The 24,703-nt window shown below is 38.9% G+C and overlaps 2 protein-coding genes across 3 annotated transcripts; both read right to left on the bottom strand.

Moving 5' to 3' along the window:
- Window positions 1-2,289: 2,289 nt before the first annotated feature.
- Window positions 2,290-17,039, bottom strand: LOC148327771 (cell division control protein 42 homolog). Of its 2 annotated transcripts, none has more exons than XM_088309912.1 (6): window positions 16,906-17,039; window positions 13,166-13,291; window positions 11,628-11,700; window positions 11,431-11,540; window positions 9,163-9,360; window positions 2,290-3,829 (listed from the first exon to the last, which is right to left on the bottom strand). In XM_088309912.1, exons 2-6 carry the CDS (start codon window positions 13,268-13,270, stop codon window positions 3,740-3,742), a joined length of 576 nt encoding a protein of 191 aa, XP_088166038.1. In that variant the 5' UTR covers window positions 13,271-13,291; window positions 16,906-17,039; the 3' UTR covers window positions 2,290-3,739. The 2 variants fall into 2 exon arrangements, with proteins under 2 accessions (XP_088166038.1, XP_088166039.1); XM_088309913.1 differs by lacking the exon at window positions 2,290-3,829 and adding an exon at window positions 5,650-7,362.
- A 413-nt stretch (window positions 17,040-17,452) lies between these two features.
- On the bottom strand, window positions 17,453-23,507 carry snrpe (small nuclear ribonucleoprotein polypeptide E). The gene is made up of 5 exons (XM_088309914.1): window positions 23,318-23,507; window positions 22,735-22,761; window positions 22,591-22,653; window positions 21,184-21,262; window positions 17,453-17,636 (listed from the first exon to the last, which is right to left on the bottom strand). Exons 1-5 carry the CDS (start codon window positions 23,369-23,371, stop codon window positions 17,581-17,583), a joined length of 279 nt encoding a protein of 92 aa, XP_088166040.1. The 5' UTR covers window positions 23,372-23,507; the 3' UTR covers window positions 17,453-17,580.
- Between the last annotated feature and the right edge of the window lie 1,196 nt (window positions 23,508-24,703).

Below are 24,703 nucleotides of genomic sequence, written 5' to 3' on the forward strand. Positions count from 1 at the left end.
GATGGTATATGTCACTGGCATATTTTTTGTAGTGAATGGTTTTTTTTCATCCACATTGGAGGTTTTTCAGTGGTACACTGATGCGCCACAGCCCACTGGTAGGGATTCACTGGCAAATGTTCATCCTGTAAAAGATGGGTATCAATAATACATGGCTGTATTACGTTTATCCCTACAAATAGTACAAACACTATCCCGATGATAGTGTTTCACTCAGTTAACTGTCCCATCTCTTTTTTTCTTCTTTTTGTTTGCCACAATGACTCCTGGTTGAAATAATAGTTCAAAAATATATATTCAAAAAAATCCTTAAAAAAGATGAAAGTTGTACAAAAAGGTTTCGCCTAGTAGAACACAAAATGTAAACAATAATAAAAGTGTCAATTTAACTCTTACAGTTTATCAGTGGACCTACCAGGTCCTCAAATCCTTGCTGGTTTTCACTTCAGTTGAACCAACAACTCTTTGCGGCGTCTCTGTGGAAATTTGAGACAAGATTTTTGGTTGTTTTAAGGCAATGGAGCCAATGTCACATTTGTCACATGCCACATGATAGTTATGGTTTTCTTTGGAGGGCTGTTCTGATGGTGTACCCAAATAAATGCTTGCCTCCAGTGCTTTAAGAGGGGGGGAAAAAGTGCCAGTACCCTTTACTTGACTGTTGCCAAGTTAGGCAGTGGTTAACAGCAAATCATTTAGTTAGTTAGTTAGTTAGTCAATGTTTCATCATCCTTGTCTCGCTGAGTCAGCCATGTCAGTTGGCTGAGCGTGTTCCGCTCACAGCTACTGAACACAGCTGTTCACTATGCGTTGATTTGTCTCACCTCTTACAAACCAAATGTTCCATTTAAATAACTTTATGAGTTTCCAAATATAAGGTTGCTCAAAAGGGTTGTTTATTAATGTGGACGAGAGTGACGCTAGACAACAAGGGAAAAGCCCTAGAACCACTCAAGCCACAAAACGTGAAGCGCGAAGTGGCGAGGGAACACTTTTATCAATTATTGTCTGAAACACTGCGGTAAGTGGTTCAGACAGGAAATTCACATCAATATTAAAGTCACCCATAATTTATATATTATCTGCTTGAGTCAGCAACAGGTTCAGAAGATCCATCTAAAAATACAGAGGGGGACAGTAAATAACTGCGAGATAAAACAGCAATGAGGTGGTGGATCGCATTCCAAGAAATTCAAATGTTTTAAAGCCATAGAAAGATTGAGAGCTAATTTTGAGAGAAGATTCAACAGTGAAATAATGTGCCCCCCCCCCATTTTAGGAGAACATGTGAACTCAAAGTTTGGAGGAGAGGCCTAATTTACCGACGTGTGTGTGTGTGTAGACAAAATAAGTTCATATGTTTTATTAACATATCGACAAAATAAGTGCATGTTTTTTTAATAGTACCAATGAACATAAAGTAGCAGGTATCTAGCAGTTAGTAAAAACACGTTGTGTTACGTTAAGTTATTTTGGTTAATTTGAACATCTCAACGACGCGTTCAGCTGTTACAGCTGCAGCTGTTCTGAAATGCGCAATTAAGTTGTATTGCATTTTAGAATGCACGCCGTCTGGCTTCAGCCTGAGAGAAACCTATCGACTGTCGCTGAGAAAGGGCAAAAAGGGTTCAAATGCAGTGGTCAGTGAAACCAAAACCGCTGTAACAAATGCATCGTAGTTAAAATAAATGAATAAATACCCTAAGTGAGAGAGAGCACTGGGAACGAACATAAAATGTCGTCAGTTATAAAAGGTAATTCCATTTGAACGGCTGGTGGCGGTGGAATTCCGCGCGCTCTAGCGCCCAGAATGGGTATTGCGCGTGCATGTCACACCTTTAACGAGTGTTGGGCGTCTGTTTTGTAGGCCCCAAAACGCCCCATTTGAAACGGCAGCGATAAACGAATCAATGCATCAATAACTGTATTCTATTTTTCCAAGCTCCAAAAAACTATTTGCATATATTTTTTTGTAATTGTGTTATATTATTTTAATGTAATAATTTTTGTCCTTTTCCCCGTGACTCACCTGAGCGTTAGAGTGACCTCCATCGTCGAGCCGCCACTGGTACTCAAGCTTAGGAGAGCCTAAACAAAATCTACTTTTGTACAGCAATGACGTATTTGTATACTTTGTTACTTCACCCACTGCATTTTGGTCTTTTGCCAACTCAATGGTGATTTTTGGCTTAACAGTGCCACCTAGTGGCTCGTTACCCCCACAATGGAGAGGTTTTCTTCACTCATTGAGGTGCAACAATGATGAACAAGAACTGACAGTTAGAGTGGTGAAGGCAATTAAGGTATAAGTTTAATATTTTTAAGAATGCATTATACAAAGAACAAAGACCTTTGACAAAAGCAATTGGTTTTTCACCAAAACAACAAGAGGTTATAATAATAATGATACTGATGTGGGCTGGATGTTAACCCAACTCTAAGCCACCAGTAAAAGAAGCAACCAAATCTTCATCAACCAAACAGTCTCGCTGCCATTTAAGGTGTTCTATTACGCAAAACCAAGCAGTGGTTTTCTTGGTATGTCATGGCATGTATAAGTTTATATTATGAAGCAATAGGAAGGGAGAGCGAGATGGAGACAAATTGTGTGCCAGTAACCAAAAAAAAAAAAAAAAGATTTAAGAAAATTTTGGGTTAAAAACTGGAGCTCAATATAAATGTGTGCCATCTCAGAGCCAGTTTACTCTGCTGCACCTGAGAGACCAAAAGGTTCAGTTACATCTAGCCATCCATTTTCTGGAGGGTTTGTCCACATTAGGAGCGTGGCTGAGCTGGAGCCTATCCCACTCAGCACACAGCTACAACGGTGTTGGTGTGCCTTCTGTAAAGAAGTGTAGTGAACCTCGTGTTGGTTCAGACGTGTCTCGATTGGTGCCAATACATTTGCTTTACTCTACCCAGGGACGGAAGATCTTGTTGCACTCTCCCTTGGTCCCATATGATGCACAAAGAGCACATTTTTTGTAACACTGTTCGATCCCCTGCTTTTAAGGGCAGATTCATGCGGCAATATTTCACATTTCAACTGGTCGTCTCCTCACCGTGAGCAACTCAAGATGAATCGAGTTAATGTACGATAACAAATGCATTCAACTTCGGAGCATTGTCTCATATTAAAAGTTTCCTTTCAGACCGACAGTTCCTTTAGTGGTTAAATGTGTGGAACAAGTAATAAATATTGTCAAACTATCCTGTGTTTGGGCATGTTGGCAAACAAAAACTGTGGAGGAAATGGAAATGGAATTTATTTTCCTCCGGTTGATGTCGAGACAACTAGGAATGGCCAGGGGGGCGGGCCTCCACAATGGCTGAAGACAACGACATGGTTGGGCGTTTGAAAAGTACATCTGGCCACAACACCGATCGCATTTCGAGCAATCTACTTAAAAGCTCAACAACTTTAATTCTACATGTACATAAGCTTGGTATCTGAATCCCCGTCGGAGGCAGTGGCAGTCTGTGCAAAGCCTGCATAACCTGCTGGTTAGGCTGATCTTCTACTCCCCAAATGAGACTTAGGGGTGAAGCTTCTTATTGCGGAGACAGTTAAACTTGGTTGACTGTAATCGTTCTAGTCATGCCTTTGGAGGTCAGTGCTGTCTATCAGCCTTTAGCAGAGTAATGGAAATGTGGTTTGGGTACGTGAAGGGGAGTGTGGGGGGCAGTATGTATGCAAGGGGATGTGTTAGATGTGTTTGCTTTGAAAAAGACATGCTTTTCATAGCAGCACACATTTGCGCTTCTTCTTGGGCTCTGGGGGCTCCAGTGCAGCCAATATCGCCTCATCAAACACATTCTTTAGGCCTTTCTGTGAACAAAAACAAATAGAGAGGCTAAATGAGGGGGAATTGCACATGCAGAGAACACACAAAAGTAAATTAATTGGGGTGAAATAGCTTGGCATTTTTACAAACAGAAGAGAACAAAATGGCTCAGTGAAAATTGAACAAAAGCCGTGTTCAAAACATTACGACAAAAGGTGACGAAACAAACACACAATGACGTTGGATCAACCAAGATTTGTTGTTATGACATAATAAATATCGTAATAATAAGTGCTTTTCTTTTCGTGTATTTGACTTAGTAGTGTGTCAGGTCAACAGCAGAGAGGGCAAATCAAATTGAACACAAGAAAGTGGAGGAAAAACAGCATCTTCTATTTCAACCATAACTTATGTACCAAGAGACGTCATCATAAACCTTTGGCCATGGTGCATGTTACTAGAGTTCAAATGTCGTCCATGTTTAGAATTGAACCCATCACAATGCAATAGTTCAAGTTCAAATTTAGGCATTTGCACCAAAAACCATAAGATGCACCATCCGCAGATTTCATTTAAAATGTTCGAACAAACACCAGAAAAATGACGGGAGCAGAGAAAGAGTACCTCACTTGTGCTTTATTATAAGCTTTTTTTTTTCTTTCTTCCACACAACTGTTATAATATCGTCTTTACGTCACAACAGCAAGCAAAGGTTTGCAGAATAGTTCCATATGGTTCTGTTCACAAGTTTACATACATTCATCTGGGATATATGATCATTGCTTTGGACCGCCATTGATTTCTTTGCATTATCCTTTTTTTCTGGGGGATAACAATTATTGTACAATATATATATATATATATATATATATATATATATATATAAAATGCAAGTCATACAGGGATTTCTATCAATACGGTCGGCGTTTAGGAAGATTTTTCAGAGTTTCCAGAATACCATAATATCACAGTTTTTGATGTGAAAAAATAGTAATGTGAAATCATACGTAAATTAAACTTGGTCATAGGTATAATTAGGACTGTGATTATCTTCTATTTCTGGTCCATTATTTTAATGATGAAATAAATAATCGGGAAAAAAAGTTTAATCACCGATAATTGCTGTTTATTTGGTATTGTTTAATAATGAAACAAACACAAATAAACAACAATTAAGCAATATAAGTGAAGGAGGAATGTTGTATTCACCAACATTTTTAAAATGACTACTTCTTGGGTACAGTTTAATGCAAAGATTGATACACTGTAAATTTCTGAGGCTACTTCAGGTTAACTACATGCCAATTACAAGTTAATCATACTGTGACTGAAAATAATGATGATTTTGTAATATATTAAACTTGACAAAAAATGTTTTCCATAAATCTATTACAATTTAGTTGTTGGTTTGGTCAACAACATGTCAGAAAAATGGCAAAATGTTGCTCATTTTTTCCAACATAAAAGCAGATGTTGACAAAGGTCTTATTTTGACCAAACAAAAAAGATAGTCTGCTGTCATGATGGACTACAGAAATGAGAGAAAATGAGCAGTTGATGGGCTGAAATCAGATGATTTTGACCATTTTAAGTTAAATAGTGCCTCTAAACGATGAATCAAAATAGTTGTCAATCACTTTGATTATCATTTAATTGATTAACATTGACGCCTCTAAGTAAAATAGTGTCATTGTATGTTTTCTGCTATTGCGCTTTTTGTTATGCATGCTGGTGAACGATAGTTGTGATTCATACTAGGGCTGTCAATATTTTCAGAATCAATCATTTTATCTATTGTGACATTGATCAAAAAGATACAATTTTATTTTGCATTTAAATGTATTACAAAACCATCAATTGCCCATTCACTGTATATTAACCAATTTTTATTTGGTGTAATTTAATGATTAAAACAACAACAACAAAAATTAAGCAATATCACACGAAAGGAATTCATGATCATCTGATTCAGTCACTGGTTTGATTATTGTTTTCCAAAATAAAACTAGATGTATGCAAAATGTCTTACTTTGATTAAACACATAAGGTAGTCAATCTGTATTAATGAACAACTGCAGAAATCTGACAATTACTGATGTGAGGCAGAAGATTTGGACAATTTTAAGTTAAACAATGGCTCAAAATAATGAATCCGTTATAACAATCGTTGTTGATAAATTTAATAATCAAGGAATTGATTAATTCTGACACCTATAATTCTTGGCATTATTTTGCAAACAGTGAAATAAAGACCGGAAATGTCTCTCTCCCGTCATATCAACGTCCTGTTTGGGAATAACACTCTTGCGACAGATGTGTCGGAAACACTTTGTCAAACAAACGTGTATCTGACTGATGATATTTCTGAAAAACTTGCATGCCTACATTGGAACTGCTGCAGAATTCTGACTTCTCCATTTGTTGATGTTGCGAAACAGCGCTACCGATGATGATAGATTGTGACAACTTCCTGTTCAGTTTTTCGTGTCCCATGCCTCTGCTTTGGTGGTTCTGAGGTTGCTCAATAACAACCCTAACCACTGCAGTGTCACCAGAAGCAGAGGGAGAAATGTGGGTCACCGCCAGAATTTTTATTCTATTTGGTAGGTTTTTAAACCAAGTGAAAAGACCCTGACTTGAAAATACAGTTCACAATTGAAACAATGTTGTTGGGTTGAAGCCCAAATTCATTTTGGGCATACATTGTATGAGAACACAATCAGTCTGCCCCAGAAAAAGTATAGTTGTTACAGGTGAACTTTTTGGCCAAATATTTCCCTGACATTCATGTCCTTAAGTGCCAACCTATCAGCACACTGTACAGAAGTTGCACTAGATGAGTCCAAAAGCATATGCCCAACAAAAACTAAAGATTTGATTTTAACTGATCATACTAGACCGGACCAATATATAAACACATAATTTACATAATTTATTAGTTGTGGTCAAGATAGCAGGGCAGTTTCTGATTGCATTTTTAATGCCTTCTTGTATCTTTTCAAGAGTTCAAATTAAGTACAAAGTAGTGCCAAGTTTAGTCCACAATGTCATTTTGTCAACTACGACAAGAACATATGCACCCATATTCCAAATTCCTGCTATGCTTTTGCTTTAATATTGACTATGGACCAAGTTTATTAACAATGCGGCAGTCATAGTTAACTCAGCTGCCTAATTCTTGCTTGGATATAGCTCAATAGGCCAACGAAAGGGGGCCAACAGTGCTAACAAGGTTTTACTCGTCCCATAGCTACAGTGAACATACCAACCGAATACAAGCGTCAGACAAAAGTTCAAGTACGAGAACATAAACCATTGAAAGACACAAAGAATGAAAGATGAATTAGCAGTGAAGCATTGTAAAGGCAGGCTGTAAAACTGGGTAGTAAATAAAAATTTGCAATTAGATTTTGAAACCAGGGTATGTATGTTTTTGAAGAAGAGTCGACAATTAGCAGTGAACATAAATTGTATAGTAGCACATTGCTTAAAATATGCAGCATTTTCTCTGTCTCTGCATCTCAGGAGGTTCTAGGGCAGCTAGGATAGCTTCATCAAATACATTCTTCAGCCCTCGCTACAGTGACAAGAAGGGAAGACAACAATATCTCAGTTAGCATAGAAAGCTGCGAAAGGAGAGGACATGAACATGTCAGAGTAGACCATTTCTAAAAGAAGGAATTGGAGGGGGATATGTGCAAGGTCTGACTTAAATACATGCACAAACAAAGAAAACGTGCAAGTTAAACTCGACTATGATTAAAAACTCAAAAGTGAAGACTAACTCTACAGGAAAAAGGAAATTGCATCAGCGACTTTGCAAGGAGCGAGGTAGGAAGGGAGGGAGGAAGGTGGGAGGGAGGGAAGGAAAGAGCTTAAGTGTGAGGTAGGGGCCAAAATGCAGCTCTAATCCTCACTATTGTTCTCATGAGGTTGTTCTCGATCACAATATCACTAACCAACCTACCTTCTTAAACTAAATCACCAAATAGATTAGCTCCTAAAACTTCAGATTAGGAAAATTCTTATTAGATGAGATTGTAACCTAGCACCAATTATTTTGACAACCATCCCACAAAAAAAAAATTAAAATCTGCCGCAAAGTAACGGAGGTCTGCTCATACACATCATGCCAACTAAAGACACATTTTAGTCCATGTCATCACAAAGGAAGAGAAAAATGTACATCCCAAATCCTTGTTATGCTTTTGTTGGAATGTTGACCATGGGCCCATGGTTTCTAGAAAAAAAAGTCATTGTTGTGCCCATTCAACTAATTGTGGCAGCCCTACCTTCTACCATACAGCGGTTTCTTTGAGTAAAGGCTAACACGTGGCTCCGTCAATTTGTTGCACCAACTGGAGAAAGGGCTTTCCATAGACATCTTTTTGCATCGAGGCGTGTTAGTCACTTCGTGAGGGTATGATGAAACGAGTTTCTTGCGGTCATTTTACATGCACACGAATGAACTTTTCCCTACTATAAATGTGGCATTTCCTTCAATGATACATCATTCCAATAAAACCATTTGCCATGTATCTCAATATATTCTGAAGTGCAATTCCGTCCCAAATTCACTGCATTCACATCTTTTAAATTCAACCCAATTTTCTGATTCAAGAGTTTGTTTTTTTTTTAACCCAAAGTAGCTAGGATAGGATATATGTAAAAAGGAACAAAGCCTCAACGTCCGCTATTGTCATCTTTGATTGCACTGTGGTAACATCTTGTGTTTAGAAAATGACATTGTCAATGTTTACAGTCCCCTTTGCTATTCACTGAGGGAGGAGGAAGTGCCTTTGCACGTTTTGCAGGGTGCGGAAGTAGGTGGCGCATATAACGGATTAGTAACTCAGATTCTAACACCAACTCTACTCCCTCCACTCATAAATACTACAGTAAGTAAGCAATAAATTGATACCATGTAAAATTCTGCTTCTAAACAAGTCTGCTTGTACAGAGTGATGAGTGCATTTTTCACACACACATCTTTGAACCAAGCCACTGTCCTTCAAACCCGAATCGTACGCTTTATGATGTTAAAATAAGTAAATGAGCACCCTTAATTCTGATAGCTATACGTGGGGATGAGAACAATTAACATTTACTAATATTCTTACTTCAATAAAATTCAGCAAAACCTGAAGTAATGTCCATTGACTTTTTTTTTTTCATAACACATACACACACGAGAAAATAAACACGATTAAAAAATAGTGGGGAGAACGACAAAATGCAAGACGAAGCTTTTCAAGCTATGTGTGCAAATGCTGGGCTGGAATTTCGACATGCACTTTTTTTCCTCCATTTTCTTAGCTCTCGCAATTAAAACCATGTATTATGCATTTTCAAAGTGTATGTGTAATGTATATGATACCTGGGTGAGGGCTGAGCACTCCACATATTTCACAGCCTTGAGGTCTCTGGCAAGCTTCTCTGCTGTCTCTGGAGTAATAGGTTTTTGCTTGTTCTTTGCCAGCTTCTCTATAGTTGAGGGATCATCTCGTAAGTCAATCTGAGTGCCAACGAGCAGGAAGGGGGTCTTTGGACAATGGTGTGTGATCTCTGGAACCCACTGGATACACAAAGACAATTGTCCAGCTGATAATACAGTGCAATAAGACTTCACATTTGAATGTTCTATTTCTGGAAATGAAACTGAATTTTTATATGTACCACATGTAAATTACTACGACTTGGTTACTGCTTTGGAATAATCGATTCTTAAATATGCTGGTCCTTCTTGCACTTCCTCTCACTAGCTGAAGGAATATAATTTAATATATCAACCGCATTAAACCTGCCACACACCAAGCGGCATGGCAGACTGCGACTGAACTGTCATGCAGTACGCTGGGTTCTTCTTTGCGTTTTCATGAGTGGCTACTTTTGCTGCACAATATAAATTACAGCTACAAATACTGTGGCAACGTAACACGCATAGCAGCAAAGCAGAAATGCCATTTCATTTCACATGAAAACGCGCACACCCACACATGCACACGCACGCACACACACACGCATACACACACGCAGCCAAACGCATTGATACTTTCCAAGCAGCACCCCACAATAAATAAATATACGACAATTGAAAATGAAGTCAATTTATGCGAAGTAGAGGTTGACTTTTTTTATTTTAATGTTTATTTTTGGGTCATAAATGTCTCTATTTCCCAGTTACGAACCCTCCGACATGGTTTCCAGCCTTCTAAATTAAACAACAAATGTAATATGCAAAATGAACAATAAATACAGAGCAGCGAGCTGTGAGAAGAACGTGCTCAGTAAGCTCAGCAGCGTACGATTATGACGGAAGGGCTGTCAAAATATTACATTTAGAGATTAATTTAAATTTTATGAAGCGTTAAAAAAAATTACTCATTTAAAGCAGTTTTAATTATTTCCTGGAGCAGTTGACCTCTGCTCACTTTGCAGCCAAACTCGGAGGGCAGTCACTGGCACAATGACCGACGAAAATCTACATTTACTTAGTTTTACTTTAAATAGTTGCTTGACGGCTCATTGGAGAAATCAAAAATAAGCCGCGCACTTGCAAAGCCAAATTCAAATACATGACTTTGGCGTATGGTTCAACAGTTGTATTTCGTAGAATAATATTCAAGCATCAAAGAAATCTATTACAACAGTCTTTGACACAAAATGTACTTTGTATTGTTTTTATTTCACACAAACTCAGGATTTTATTCAAGTAAAATCGATCCAAGCTATGTAGAAAATTGTAGTTGAGAAATGGCATTAATTGCGATAAATTACAGATAATTTTGCAAATAAATATTTTTTTTACATATCTCTATCACTTGACAGCACATGAATCTGCATTATCAGTAGGAGCACATAAACAAACTCAGAAAAAAGGTGAGCAGGCTTCCTATGGTTACCACTCTAACCAGCAAGATGGTTGATGACCTGATTGTTTTAACCTAATTTACACAAAAATAAATAAATAATAACCACTGTGGCAATTTGAACAAGTTGATATGCAATATATTTACAAGAATAATCTGTATTGTAATATTAATTCGTCTTCTCAAACGGGAAGTCAAACCCAAATGTTCAATGAACTTCGACTAGTCTAATCACGGGATTCTGATTACACCTGTTTTCTGAGTTTGGTCATGTGACATTTGCAAGCGGAGCTGTGATTGGTCGTTACCTGAGTCATGAACAATTTTCAATCAACACAAGTGGCAAATTAGCTGCTGCGTCAGATGGATATTAATGGGTAAATTTTGCGGCTTAATTCATACTTGACTGCAATATTAATCAGAGCACCGTACTTAAACAAGTGGATGCGCATAGAACATATTGTTAAGAGAATTTGGGGGTTGACCGCCACTAAACTTGAAGAAACCTGGTTTCAAAGCATTTTGTTGGTTCTCAAGAAATAAAAGCGCTTTGGTTGCTCAGTTGAGGTCTGGTATTCTCCCTTTTTTTTATTAGGTTTAGGGCCAAATGATAGGTAGCTTTCAATTGTTTTTTTCCCCCATTCAACAAAATCACCATTTACCTTTTCACGGTTCTATGTAATGTGTACAACAACATTTAACAAGCGTAATTTCTTGAAATAAACAAATAAATACCCACCCCACGTAAAAAAAAATAAAATAAAATAAAAACGTACCTTTTCTTTTACGTTTTCAAATGATGAGGGAGACACGACGGAGAAACACACAAGGAAGACATCTGTCTGGGGATAGCTCAGAGGTCGTAACCTGTCATAGTCTTCCTGACCTGGAACAAGCAAAAACAACATTTATACTGGATGGAACAACCGACAAATGCGCAGTTCCAAAAAAAAAATAAGGATAACATACGTACCCGCAGTATCAAATAAGCCCAGTGTGTAGGGCTCGCCTCCAATCATAACAGTTACGGCATAATTATCAAACACCTGGAAAACAAACATGACAGATGTCAACAATTTATTTCCCACATCCTAAATTATACATATTCATGCATTATAATTAGAGTTTCCCCAACATTAAAATTCTTGTCTGAAACAGAAAACGCAAAATGTGGAAAATTTTGTTGAATCATCAGCACATTCAAGTGTGAGCTCTCCGGTTCTTTCCGAGCGATGTGCACGCTTTCACAGCCACAAGTATGCCAACATTAACTTCTCAGGCATAACCTGGATATTTGTCAGGAACATTTGCCATTAGGCCAAAAATACAAACAATGCCATCAAAAAGACGACAATACTTTCTATTTATATTATATTGTCTTTTTTTTTTATAGTTACAAGTGATTTTTTTCCAGCTTTAATTTATTCACTGCAAGTTCTTGGCACTTAATCCAAACTGGCCCGAGAATGCTAGTCTGTCATCAGTCATTCACCAGTGGCCAGGCGAACCGTCTGTTGTCGGCAATCAATAATTACTTCAAGCCAAATCAAACTGTAACCGTCAGTCAACCAATCTGTTAGTTATTTTAACTAGAATTCAGTCATCGCTAAATTACAGTCCATCACCGCTATTTTAGAATCTGCAGTAAATTTCACCGGTCTGTTAAACGGCAACCTTTTCCTCTATCATCATATCATTTTAAACAAGCTCCCGTCTCAACCGACCCTGTCAGCGTCCCTCTCCTCGTCCTCCATCATCAATTCCTGTGAGCGCCGTTAGCGGTGTTTCTCACGCTCTCCGCAATTTTTTTTTAAACAGCATATGAACACACATTGTGTTCTGCAATCTGACTTGCTAATGGAGATTCCATTCTCAAATATAATCCATAATAACTTTAAACTAAAATAAACAAACAAAACAAATAAAAAACGCAAACAAAAAACAAAGTATAATAAAAAACAATCAGTAAATTAAAATAAAAAAAAATAAGAAAACAAATGAAAAAAGGAAACTGAAAAATTTTAAAAAATGTAAAACTCAACCTATACCTCGTGGATTTACCTTACTGCGGGTATTTTTGGGAATGTAACTCCTCCATTATATTGACAATGCAGTTGATCGAAGCAGCCCTGGTATTTATTCACCCCACGAACAAACATGCACAAGACACGTGGTTCAAGTTGCCGGCATTCCTCAGTGAAACGGGAGTCCTTCAGTGAAAGACTGAGCAAGTCTGAACCTTTTGCACTTTTGAGCAATTTTTAGCCAAAAAATTCTAATTAGAACAATATCAATTTCCACACGGATGAGCTTTCCATTTCAATGTATCAAGAGTAGAGCTTGTAATTGACAACATTTTGAAGCAAATCCCCGAAAAATATATTGCACATCATCAGGAGACTGCCGGGATAGAAATATACGGAAATATTTTTGGAACAGTGGTCATTCAGTTGATTTGGGTGTAAATACAATCATGGGCTTTTCATATTGAATCATTTTCCAAATACTTACTGTAGGTACATATTCAGAGGGAAATTTGTTTGTGGTGTATGAGATGAGCAGGCAGGTTTTACCCACAGCACCGTCCCCAACTACGACACACTTGATGGTCTGCATTCTTCCCAAATCATTCAATACCTAGAAGAGGAAAAAGAAAGATGAATTTACTTAGGAACTGTAATAGGAACAGATTGGAGGCAGCAGTGTGCATCCAGTGCATGACAGACCAGACACCAATATTAGGGACGGGAACTAAACTGGCCCGAGGGCAGAATTAGTTAAGACTGTATTAGCTCCACCCCAACGATTCTACTAGTGATAAAGGAGAAGTTAATTGATTTTAAATTTATATAACTTTTTGAAAGTTATTTCACACCTTTTACCTCTCAAATCTTGATTTTCACTTGCAATATAATTAAGATATTCATCGAATAAACAAACAGATGCAAGCCTACTCCATTACTGGCTCCTTCCCATGCTGTGTTGGGAAATTATATTACAATATGATTCATAGCATTATATAAACATTTCCATCTTGACATGTAACCCAATAATTTTCGCTTTTGATGAGTGAGCTTGGTATTGTACGATGGCTCCTGCTCCATCCCAGTCACAACTACTCGGCCTTCGGAACTATCTTTGGAGAATTGCAGCCAACTCAGGGGCCACAACTACTCGGCCTTTGGAACTATCTTGGGAGCCTTGCAGTCAACTCAGGGGCCACCAACCTCTTTGATGGCTCACAGAAGTGAGGTAACATGGTCAAAATTCACTTGCAACAAGTACATGTCAACATCTGGAGAATGTTTGCCAAACGTTTGCAACCTCGAACAAACCATGACAAACCCTGACGAGACCGCAATCCATAGAGAAAAAGCAAACATCATACCCAATGTCATATTTTGTACAAAGGCCTCTAGCTACACACCAATCCGACGTCAGCCGTCAGAAATCCAGTACACGCCGCCTGTTTGGGGTAGTGTGCAATGTTGTTCAGTCGGAGTTGTTGTTGGGGTGTCTCGGGCGAGTTTGGACGACTCAATATGTAGAATCGGGTTAGTCAGATTAAATGAGCACTGTGATTGGCTGCTAGCTAGCGAATCGGTGCACGAGACAAAAATGGCAAGTGACAAAAGCGGAAGAATTGTGACAATTTAAGCTATTTCTCAAGAACTAAATCATATGTGGTCATTTTCACATCTCCCCTATGGATATGATGGCGGGCTGGACAGAAGAGCACAAAGGCGAGGTAATCACTCTTATTCACAAAAGACCGCCAATCACCGTTGAAAGGCTTACGCATTGACTATCTCTGCAGACGGCAGGGTAGGGTACTACTTCTCACGCATGTGCAGAAGGCCTGAAGTAGGTACCTCCGGCGTCGTTTTTTTGGTGTGCTTCTGTCATTTTCCGGTCCGACGTGCCGACGCGACATCGGATTGGTGTGTAGAGGCCTTAAAATTGGGTTCGCCAAATGGCAAGAAGTATTTTTCATAGCAAGTGTTTTTCGTCATAGCGCCATTTCCTAAACCTCTCGCCTTGGCTACACTCAGAGGGGAGGGGGAAAACACTGCTACATAAATCAAACATGAATGTGTTAAATATGGCACATTCAACTACTGGTAACAAACACATATGACAAGGTTGAACGTTATAATTGAATATTCTGCAACACAATGCATTCTGAGAACTGTCGATGTCCAAATTAGGTGGATGGGACAAACCTATGCCTACAGCGACATAAAATCTCGTACGGGCAAAGTGTTGACGCCTTCCATGTTCGTGAATGACAGAAAAATAAGTGATTCCAATGCACAAGCATTGCTTTTGAGGGCCAGCATTAATGTGTGAGCTGGGCTGCTCCTTATTCTGGCAATTCAATTTATAACAAGCCAAAATTGTGAAGATTGCTGAAGTGACAGAACGTGGTTAACTATACGAGCGTTCACATTAGCATTGAGCTTCGTCGCTCAGTGCAGGTAAAACAAAGAAGCCATGATGGCCAGGACAGGCCCATAAAAATACCGGCCGTTCGGGAAAATTCATATTTTTCCAAACTTCCCTATGGCCACCACACCCGGGGTACAACAAGCTGCATAGGCCAATGTTTGTGATATCCTTAAAAAACTGAGATGTCATCTTCATCAATCTGATTTTGTTTATGGCAAAACCTAATTTGTTAAATATGGGTCACTTTGTCACATTTTGCTATGCCATGTCACATTTGTGGAGGTGCATCATCATGTATGTCATATGGGCTGTCACTTGAATATGGTCCTCAAAGCGCTTCACGCTACTACCTCATCTACTGACAGATGATATACAATCAGGAGCAACTGGGGGTTCCGTATCTTGTTGTATGTCGACACGTTGACATACGATATAATACAATTTTGTTTATATAGCGCATTTCATGGTCACAATTGCCAGGGATTGAACCCAAAAACTCGAGTTTGGGGGATGACCACTCTTCCGCTGAACCACAAAGCCCCACATAACTACAATCAACAATGTCCATGTGTTAATCCAAGCATTTATTGGCCATAAAACACCCTGAAAGAAGGCCATACGACCGAATTTGTACCCACTAAATTAAACAACCATGTTCAATACACATAAATGTGCAGAAAAAAACATAAGACAACAAATAAAACTGTCAGTACACGGAGTAAATAGGGATTTAAATGAAATATCATGAGCGTCTGTGACTACATTGAGTACTACTGTATGAGTTTTAACAATCAAATTAATTACCACTAACCAAAGTTTAATGTGCGAGTTGATGCTTCATCCTTCTTTCAACATCGCGGCATCTGTTTTAGGCCTAAAAACCAGTTTCTCTTCCCAGACTAGATTACTAGACTACAAAAAACTACGATCGCGGAATGAAAATGTACTTCAAATAACTAACAGCGTTCTTATCTTCACGTTGCAATTAAAAGGGCTTCAACAAATAGGCATCCTTCAATTGAAATCAGCGATTTCGACATCATTATACTGTAATGGGCACTTAATACCACGTTTCTATAACCTGTAAAATGATTCTTCACCGTAAATAAAAATAACAGAACCAGTGGCGTACTGTACGGTATGCACGTCCTTGTTTGTAAAATACTAAGAAAAAAACGGTTAACGACCAGTAGATCATAGAGAAGATTGCACAAACGGCTAGCGTTAGCTTAGCTACACAAGCAGTTTGTATATTTCGCTTATTGCTGGCCTCAATCTGCCCCCACACCCGCCCCACTTTCCTGTCGGCTGACATACACTCGATGAAACATCAGGCTGTTTGCTATCCTTTCAAATGTTTTGTTTCTGCGATGTTCCCTCAGAAACCTCCCGAATGTTTGACAGTTACGACGTTCTAACCCTGGTTGATAAGCGGGTTCAGTGGCCGCAGACCAGATGGCCGGTTTCCAGTCAAGTATATATGAAAAAAATGCCCTATTGACAGAATGCATTCAATTGCCACTGTATTTTAGGTTAAAGTACATCTGAAAACCATATACAGTGGTTATCTGTATGTTATAAGTGTTTAATTGATCAACGGATGTCTTAAATCGTCTAATTTGGCTAGCAACTGGACATACTAATTAGCTTGCTAGCAAAGCCACCGGGCTAATCTCGAAGCGATGCAACGGACATAACACACAATTTAGTGATATCACGTAAACCTCAACTATTCCACCGACGTTAGCTACGTTATCGAAACTATGAATTAAACATTCCTCAATTTGTGGCATTTTCCTTACCGTATCTCCCACTTGTGTCTACGTCGGGCGTTGGCAGCTCCACTCCGTGCTAGGGGCTTCCCAGGCAACCGAACAGGGACATACACGCACACACACACTGCACTACATCACACTGCTGCGAAAGAAAACCGTATTACATTATTGGTCTATCGCGTTGGACATTCTATGGTTTCTTTTGATAAGAAAAAAATATGGTTTCTATTGATATTTTAAAAAAAAACGGTCAGAAAATTTCAATCATTAAACTGCCAGAACACCAACGTTTAATAAAAAATCCCCAAGGTAACCCAAACAGCAACTTGAAAACTACACACACCACACCTTATATCTTGAAAAAAATCAATTTAATAAGCCCCAGAGAAACATCGCAAAGCAATTCATAAAACTCACTTTATACCGAATGTATCGGCTCCTGTAATCTGACAGCCAGAGGGTTGACCTACATATTGCATGCATCGCAATAGTCTTCCACTAGATGGCAATGCAACACAATGACCCAAATTCTCATGCAAACGTGGGAGAGCCCATTAAAAAAATCCAAAGATAATTATGACAAAGAAAAACTTTATTTTCAATTGTAAAAATTGACAACTTTCAACAACATTTCACAATGAAGGTCTAAACAAAGGAAACACACATTTATCATTGGTCATGAATGGTTGGGATTTGCTGATGTTACTTGGACACGCTCTGCAGCAAGGTAATGTTATCTCCTTTTAACATGATCCTTCCTGGAAGAGAGAACAAATATGGATGTGGATGAGAAAAGTAAAATTATGTGAGTAAAAAGTCAACTCTCAAGTGGACACACTTGAAGACACACCAAGTGAAAGCTGCTTCCTAATATTTTTTTCTCAAGAATTGAGGTAACATATTGTACAAGTGGCCACAGTTGTGTGAATTATTTACAAAACGTAATCAGTAGATTACAATATTAATATAGAGTCTACGCAACACTGTGCACTGCTATTCAAACCAGATTGGAATGGACCATTACAAAAAAATTAACAATAGTCTAATTAATCCCACACGTTCAGCCATAAGAATGTGACTCTGGATTTGAGGCTCCACATACAGTATGCACAACTGTCAGAGTCCAGCCTGATACTGAATCTTCAGCCATTTGGAGTTGGGTCAGGATCAGCTTCAGACTGATGAGATTTTATCATTTAAATCAGGTGTGTTGGAGGAAGGAAACATTAAACATGCCGGGAGAGGACCTCGGGGACCAGAGTCACCCACCCCTGAACAAGACGGCGTTTTTGCAACACTTCTCAGTAAGTGTAACAATGTGATCTGTATCGAAATAAGGCCTAACAATTTGACACAAAGCAAGATGTTTTTTTTTTATATATATATGATATAATTTGATAATGATAAAGGCGACTCCGATACAATATTTTGATACAGTAACAATGATTTTCTTTAAATAAACATACACTAATTAAAAGGTAACTCCAAATAAAACATGTTTTTCTCCAATGGATGGATGAATGAAAACCTTTATCACAAGATAGTTATCTCAATATTCTAGCAAAAACAAAGTGCAACAGATCAAGCAAATTCTCTTTTCTACACTAACTTGCTTTATCAGAATGAGAGGGCGACTACTGACATCATCTTTGAACCAGCAAAGTTGTTTTGAATAACAATTGTTGTCTGAACATTTGACTTGAAACGGTGCATACAGTGGCGATAGTATTAATTCAGCCACAAATTGTTCATTTATTACACAGGGCAATAACGTGACGTCATTTTTAGTGGTCGTTTCTATTAAATGAGGGGATCGGAGAAAGTAACATCATATCCACAAAATATTTGTACTCCCTCCTGCCTTGCGACTGGCAATGTGAGTTGAAAAAATGAACACCTAGACGCAGAAACTATATTTATTTTCGTCAACACAGTCATGTTTTTTCTGCTCTTCACTCAAGGTCATGCTTTGTGTGCATGTGTGTCACATCACGGGTGAGTTGCATTCGATATCACATTTGTTTTTGTTAAGTGAACAAGTATCTTAAAAGGACTGGCTTAAAAAAAATAAATAAAATCGGAATTGAGCATCACACCTTGCAGTGTGACTGCAGCATTAGACATGGGAGTGGATTTCCAATCCCATCCCATCCTACTCCCACAGCAAAAAAATCCCATCCACCCCAGACCCCGGCCATCATTTAAAAAAAATAATAATAATTCCTGTCTCATCCTGCTCCGGATGAAAACAACTCCCACCCGCTTTTGGAAGTCTGCGACATCAAAAATGGCTGCGCATCTGTCCAAATTTCTTTTTCCTCCTTCAAAAAAATTCCACTCCCGTCCGCACCTGCAAACATTTTATCCTGTACCAACCTAATCCCGCGAGCAAAAGTAAAGATAACTCCCATCCCGAAAAATGGTCAACCTCCACCTTGCATCACTTTGAGAACAAATCGGGCATGTGCAATAAGTACCGTATTTTCGCAGCCATAAGGCGCACTTTAAAGTCCCAAATCTCGTCCAAAAAAGCCAGGTCGCCTTTTGATGCGCAGCGCTTATTATGTGGAACGAGTGCACCGCTGGGCTGACTGTTAACATTATCTGCCTGCACACTGCTTATATAGAGAGAAGGCGGGCGGGCGTGGCTAACGACAGCAGGCGGACGTGAGAGGGGAACGATGGGCGTGAATGACAACACAAAGGCACGCCCCCAGTGCAAAGCAGGCCCCAGTGCCCCTATATGGGCAAACGTGTCTGCTAGCTTTGTTTGGAGAAAGCCGGCATCATATCCGAGGAGTTGCGCAGCAGCGTCACAGAATCTGACAATGACGAGAGGGAACCTGGCGTGTTTGTGGGAGAACTTGCCCAGCTTTTTATTTCTGATACAGAAGACGATTTTGATGGTTTTGTGGATGATGACTGATCAATAATAATGTGAGCACATTGTTAAATTGTTCAATAAAATACAACCAAACTCAGTTTTGCTCCAGTTGCCTTTTTAAAAACATGCTATCTTCTGTTTTAGTGTGCATGCATGTTAACTAAGATATTGTATGGTAGGCTGGGAGGAGGAATTTTGCTGGGCCTACACTCTTATGCGATTCAGTTGATTTGGGGTGATAGTTTTAGTTTTGATGTAACACCGTGACCGCACATCGTTTGTTGATTAGTGACTTGCTCACACCGGCATTGTGTCGGCATCCCATCTGAGGGGCTGCGTGGCAGCGAGATGGCGAGACAGACTGATAATGACGCGTGTTTGGTGGAGAACGTGTCCAGCTGTTTATCTTGGATACAGAAGAGAAGGACTTAGTGCATTTTTGGATGAGGACAACTTCAGCACGTTGTTAAAAGCTAAAAGTACAGAATACAGGAAAGTACAAAATACAGGAATAGCACCCTCAACTGGTACTGCGCCCTTTGATACAGCGCGTCTTTTGGCTGTAAAAATACGGTAAATCTTTGAGCAGGAGGAGATTGATGGAGTTTTTGAATAAATAAAACAGCAACACGTTTTAGGTCTGTCGCACTACCTTGCATGACTGCCGTCGGTTTATTTAGGTTTGTCTCTGTTTGTAATGTCAATTGAGATGCGTCGACAAACTTTTGTGATCCCGTTACATTTCACACGGCATTTGCAAATGCTATACCTGGCAACTATTTTGTCAAGACGATCTCTTTTCTTGCTCAATCTTAAGTGCTTCCACACAAGCGAATGCTTAAAAATTGACTCTGTCTTGCCGCCATGTGCTTGCTGCAAATCATTGGTGCCGACCGGAGATAACGCATGCGGGTGAAAAACAAATAATAGTTGATTAAAAATAGAAGAAAAGAAGAAAATGGAAGAAAAAAATGGAAGGGTTATTAGTAATTTTTAGTCTAAAATTATATTGATCAATAACTAGTAAAAAGGATGCGTGGCCAGCATCAATGTAAACTAGTCCAGCGCGGTCGATGTAACTCAATCGCAGAGCTGACATCGATTAAATAGATGTATTGTAACAACCCTACTTCTTAGACATGAGTTGGGTTCAATGTATTAGTTGTCAAGCTATTTTCAGCGCTTTAAATTGGTAAATATCACAAAAAAATAAGTCAAAATGGGGTTGGACAATTAATATTGAGTTCCGAAAAAAATGAATATGACCATATTTGGGGAGAGGTTTTCTGCCGGACAGCGACAAATATAATTTATGCTCTATATTTTAAAACTCAGTGCATTAAAAGAATCAATAACTGAGAAAAGCGAAAACGGAGGGAGGAGAAAAAAAAACTTGAATGAAGAATGAAATAACCTCTTACCCAGCGGCTTCCTGTTTCTTGTTTTCATGTGGACTTCCTCGGAATCCTCAAGAACCAAGTTCATGTATTCATCAAAACCCTAAACATGGAACAGAGTATTAATTGCAAAACAGTCCCCCAAAAAAGTGAAAAACATAACTGGTGAATAGTGTAATCGTGAAGCTGATGTCTGAGGACAGGGATCATGTCTGCATCAGCAGTTTGCAATTACTTCAACTTGGAAAGCGACAACAGAATATGGTTTTGCATGGAACTGACATACTATTTGGTCTATATTCCACACAACCCTGACAAAGGATTTTATTTTGTTTTTATTTGTGACGAAATATAGAGCTACCGCTTAGCTCTAGTTTTACTTCTACAGTGTTGCATTGTCGGAAAATAATTCATTGCCCATTTAAGATCATTATTTTGGTGCTGCACCAAATGGAATTTCTAGCATTTCCCTTTTAGATTTCATTTGTTTATTTAAGACAGGATGTTAAAAGATAAGACAGGATATTAATAATTTGTTTGAGCCCTTATTTTATGGTTCACTACTGACATGGCAAAAAAAAAAACAATTTTGTTTGAAACACGGCAGCACTACATTTATGGCCATATAAAAAGGTATCATCCTGGGATGTTTTCATACAAATAAAAAAATAAGACATTTGAGGTCATTTGGATGCACACTCATTTTTTTCCCACTTAATAAATTTCCACCATTGAATCCTGCAAAGAAAAAATAAATAAATAAAAGCTTTTAAATGTGACGAGGCCAGAACTGGAAAGATGCATGTGAAATCCAGCTTGATGACTGGATCTCTGATGATGGTCGATCGAATCGAAACATATATCTATTGATATCAAGTAACTGAGGCTGGGACCATGTCCAGGGGCACAGAGACCCTTTCCCGGCATAAATTACAAAACAATAATTAGTGGAGGCTGACATGCTTTGTTCCTACTCTCAAACATGTTGTGGCCTGACCAGTTGTTATGCACCTGCTGTATTCCATGTACATTCATGAATCTACTTGTCTTTCATTTTACTGGCAATACTGCAAAATTACACTTTTAAACAGTTATTATAGTGGATGGCATGATATGGCAAAGGCCAGTCGCTTATTCATTGAGTGGCTTCCACTTTTCTTGTTCAGCTAACATTATATCGCTTATTGAACTGTATTAATACAATTCACAAATTTTAAAGTCTGCATCGCAAGACCATATTGTATAAAATGCTCCATTCCATTAAAAAAACTCGTTAAGTACAAATCATATGGCTACAATTGTGATCATTTCTAAATATATTATTTAAACCTTCTCTGAATCATTATTATTTTAGATTAATTTCTCTTCCAGCTATCAGCAACAATGAAGTAATTTCTACAGTTGTATATGGAAATTTGGAGGGGGACTTACAATGATACAGCCCTCTATTCTGATGTTGACCTGCTCATACAACCACACCTGGATCCTTGAGCGCTGTGAAGGAATGAAACAAATTCACATTTTAATCCCACATAAAATATCCAACAGAGGAGAAAGAAAATGATAAATACTTACATTTTGGAGATATCTGAAGATTAGGTTCTGATTGATGCGGTCAAAGAAATTATTTAAAGTTACAGTGACACACAGAACATTTATTTGGTTTCATCTACAATCTATGTACTCCTCAGTAAAGTCCCAGTTAACACGCGCTGGGTGTTAAGTTGCACATCGCTGTTATTAAATTTGGATTGATACAAATAGAGGAATTGAGAGTATACAATCTTAACTATCTCAAATCGGAAATTTGGCAAGATGTACTTTGCCAGCATTGCAAAAATAACTGCAAACAATAATAAACGCAGAAATAAATGCATGGCAAGTACAATTCCGCGTATTTAAAATTGTATTTTGATCATTGTTTTAAATGATTGTGCGTTACGCTGGTTTATATCTTTGCACAACGAGCCGAAGCACCGCAAGAGCAGAATAACAATGAACAACAATACAAATTCTAAAGCCATCCACCAAGTTTTATTATTCATCAAAATAGAATGGCTAACATCAGCTACCTCCCATTAGGGCGTTAGCATAACTGCTAAAGCTAAATGGGGAAATTTCGAGTCGTTCATTCTATAATGAGAGGGCGAAAGGATACAATGGGCTGAACCATGACCTTCTGAATCTTCTGTCCTTGCCCTCGGTACGCCATCCTTCCGAAGCGTTCCCAACAGTCGCTGAACGAAGTTTTTTGGGGGGGACTTGCTCCTTGTGAGACAGCAGATCACGATTTACACGCGTTGTGGTCAATGGCGGGCTTCCGTTTGCTTGTAGTGGCGCAAAAGGGATGTACGTTTTTTACAACAGCGCCACTCCTCGTAGGAGGCCATTACTGCATGTAAACCAATAAAGGTCAGTGGATCATTGCAGGCCGGCCTCTTGCAACTTAAAACGTTTAACTAGAAAGAACACTGGGTTTTAAGTATTTTGTGCCAGCTAGCAGACTTTCATAAGTGATTTGGTTAAATACACGTGATGAATGGATGGATGGAGGGCAGCATGGTGGATGACTGGTTGGCACGATGGCCTTACAGTTCAGAGGTGCAGGTTTCGATTCTGGCTCCGGCCTTCCTGCATGGAGTTTGCATGTTCTCCCTGTGCCTGTGTGGGGTTTCTTTGGGTACTCTGGTTTCATCCGCACATTCCAAAGAAATGCTTGATAAGTTGATTGAACACTCTATATTGTCTTGAGGTGTGAGTGTGAGTACAGATGGTTGTGTGCCCTGTGATTGGCTGGCAACCAGTTCCGAGTGTACCCTGAAGACATCTGCAATAGGCTCCACAGGGCTCATGAGGAGATGCTGCTTAGAGGATGGATGAATGGAAACATCAACTGGGAGTGTCAGTAAAAATCTTGAAGCAAACAACGTGGCCTCTTGTTTCAAGAACGGCGGCCTGTTGTAAAGTTTGCAGCCAACCTATCTCACATTCATAACTCAAATTTCTATTGCGATGCCCGCATCATAAGTCAAGGTACTGTTGTACTTGTTTTGCAAGTTGGAAATATCACCCTCCTTGACTGCTGTTCGGTAAGAATTAATATCAAAGGTACATGTGCATATATATTCTGTTTTGTGATTCCTCCATCACCCTTAAAAAACAAACATGAGCATGGGGCAAATAGGATCACACATGGTTCTCAGGGCTCACTGGACAGTTTCTGATGGAGTTATCCAGTACAATTAAAGATATTCTCAAGTTGACAAATTCCAAATCCAAACAGGAGATAAAGCAAACAATCTCAGCCTGTCTAAAGCAATTTACATCAATGTGTGAGATCGATAGATAGATAGATAGATATAGCAGGCCGATTGAAGATTCTAAATTTCCCCTAGGTATGAGTGTGAATGCGGATGGCTGTTCGTCTCTGTGTGCCCTGCAATTGGCTGGCAACCAGTTCAGGGTGTCCCGCGCCTACTGCCCGAAGGTAGCTGGAATAGGCTCCAGCACCCCCTGTGACCCTAGTGAGGAGAAGCGGTATTGA

Source organism: Idiotropiscis lumnitzeri, chromosome 11 (genome assembly GCF_059441095.1).
Source record: "Idiotropiscis lumnitzeri isolate Australia: NSW breed Sydney's pygmy pipehorse chromosome 11, RoL_Ilum_1.0, whole genome shotgun sequence".
NCBI classification, from domain to species: Eukaryota; Metazoa; Chordata; class Actinopteri; order Syngnathiformes; family Syngnathidae; genus Idiotropiscis; species Idiotropiscis lumnitzeri.

Bases quoted from the DNA above. Each gene is read 5' to 3' on its own strand.
- snrpe (XM_088309914.1), bottom strand. From the start codon at position 23,371: ATGGCGTACCGAGGGCAAGGACAGAAGATTCAGAAGGTCATGGTTCAG. The intron at 22,762-23,317 runs GTATCCTTTCGC...CGCATCAATCAG, and splicing joins AGGTCATGGTTCAGCCCATT to AACCTAATCTTCAGATATCT. The intron at 17,637-21,183 runs GTAAGAGGTTAT...TCTCTCTTCCAG, and splicing joins AAGAAACAGGAAGCCGCTGG to GAAGGATCATGTTAAAAGGA.
- LOC148327771 (XM_088309912.1), bottom strand. From the start codon at position 13,270: ATGCAGACCATCAAGTGTGTCGTAGTTGGGGACGGTGCTGTGGGTAAA. The intron at 9,361-11,430 runs GTACGTTTTTAT...TTGTGTATCCAG, and splicing joins TTGAAAACGTAAAAGAAAAG to TGGGTTCCAGAGATCACACA. The intron at 3,830-9,162 runs GTATCATATACA...TTTTGTTCACAG, and splicing joins AGTGCTCAGCCCTCACCCAG to AAAGGCCTAAAGAATGTGTT.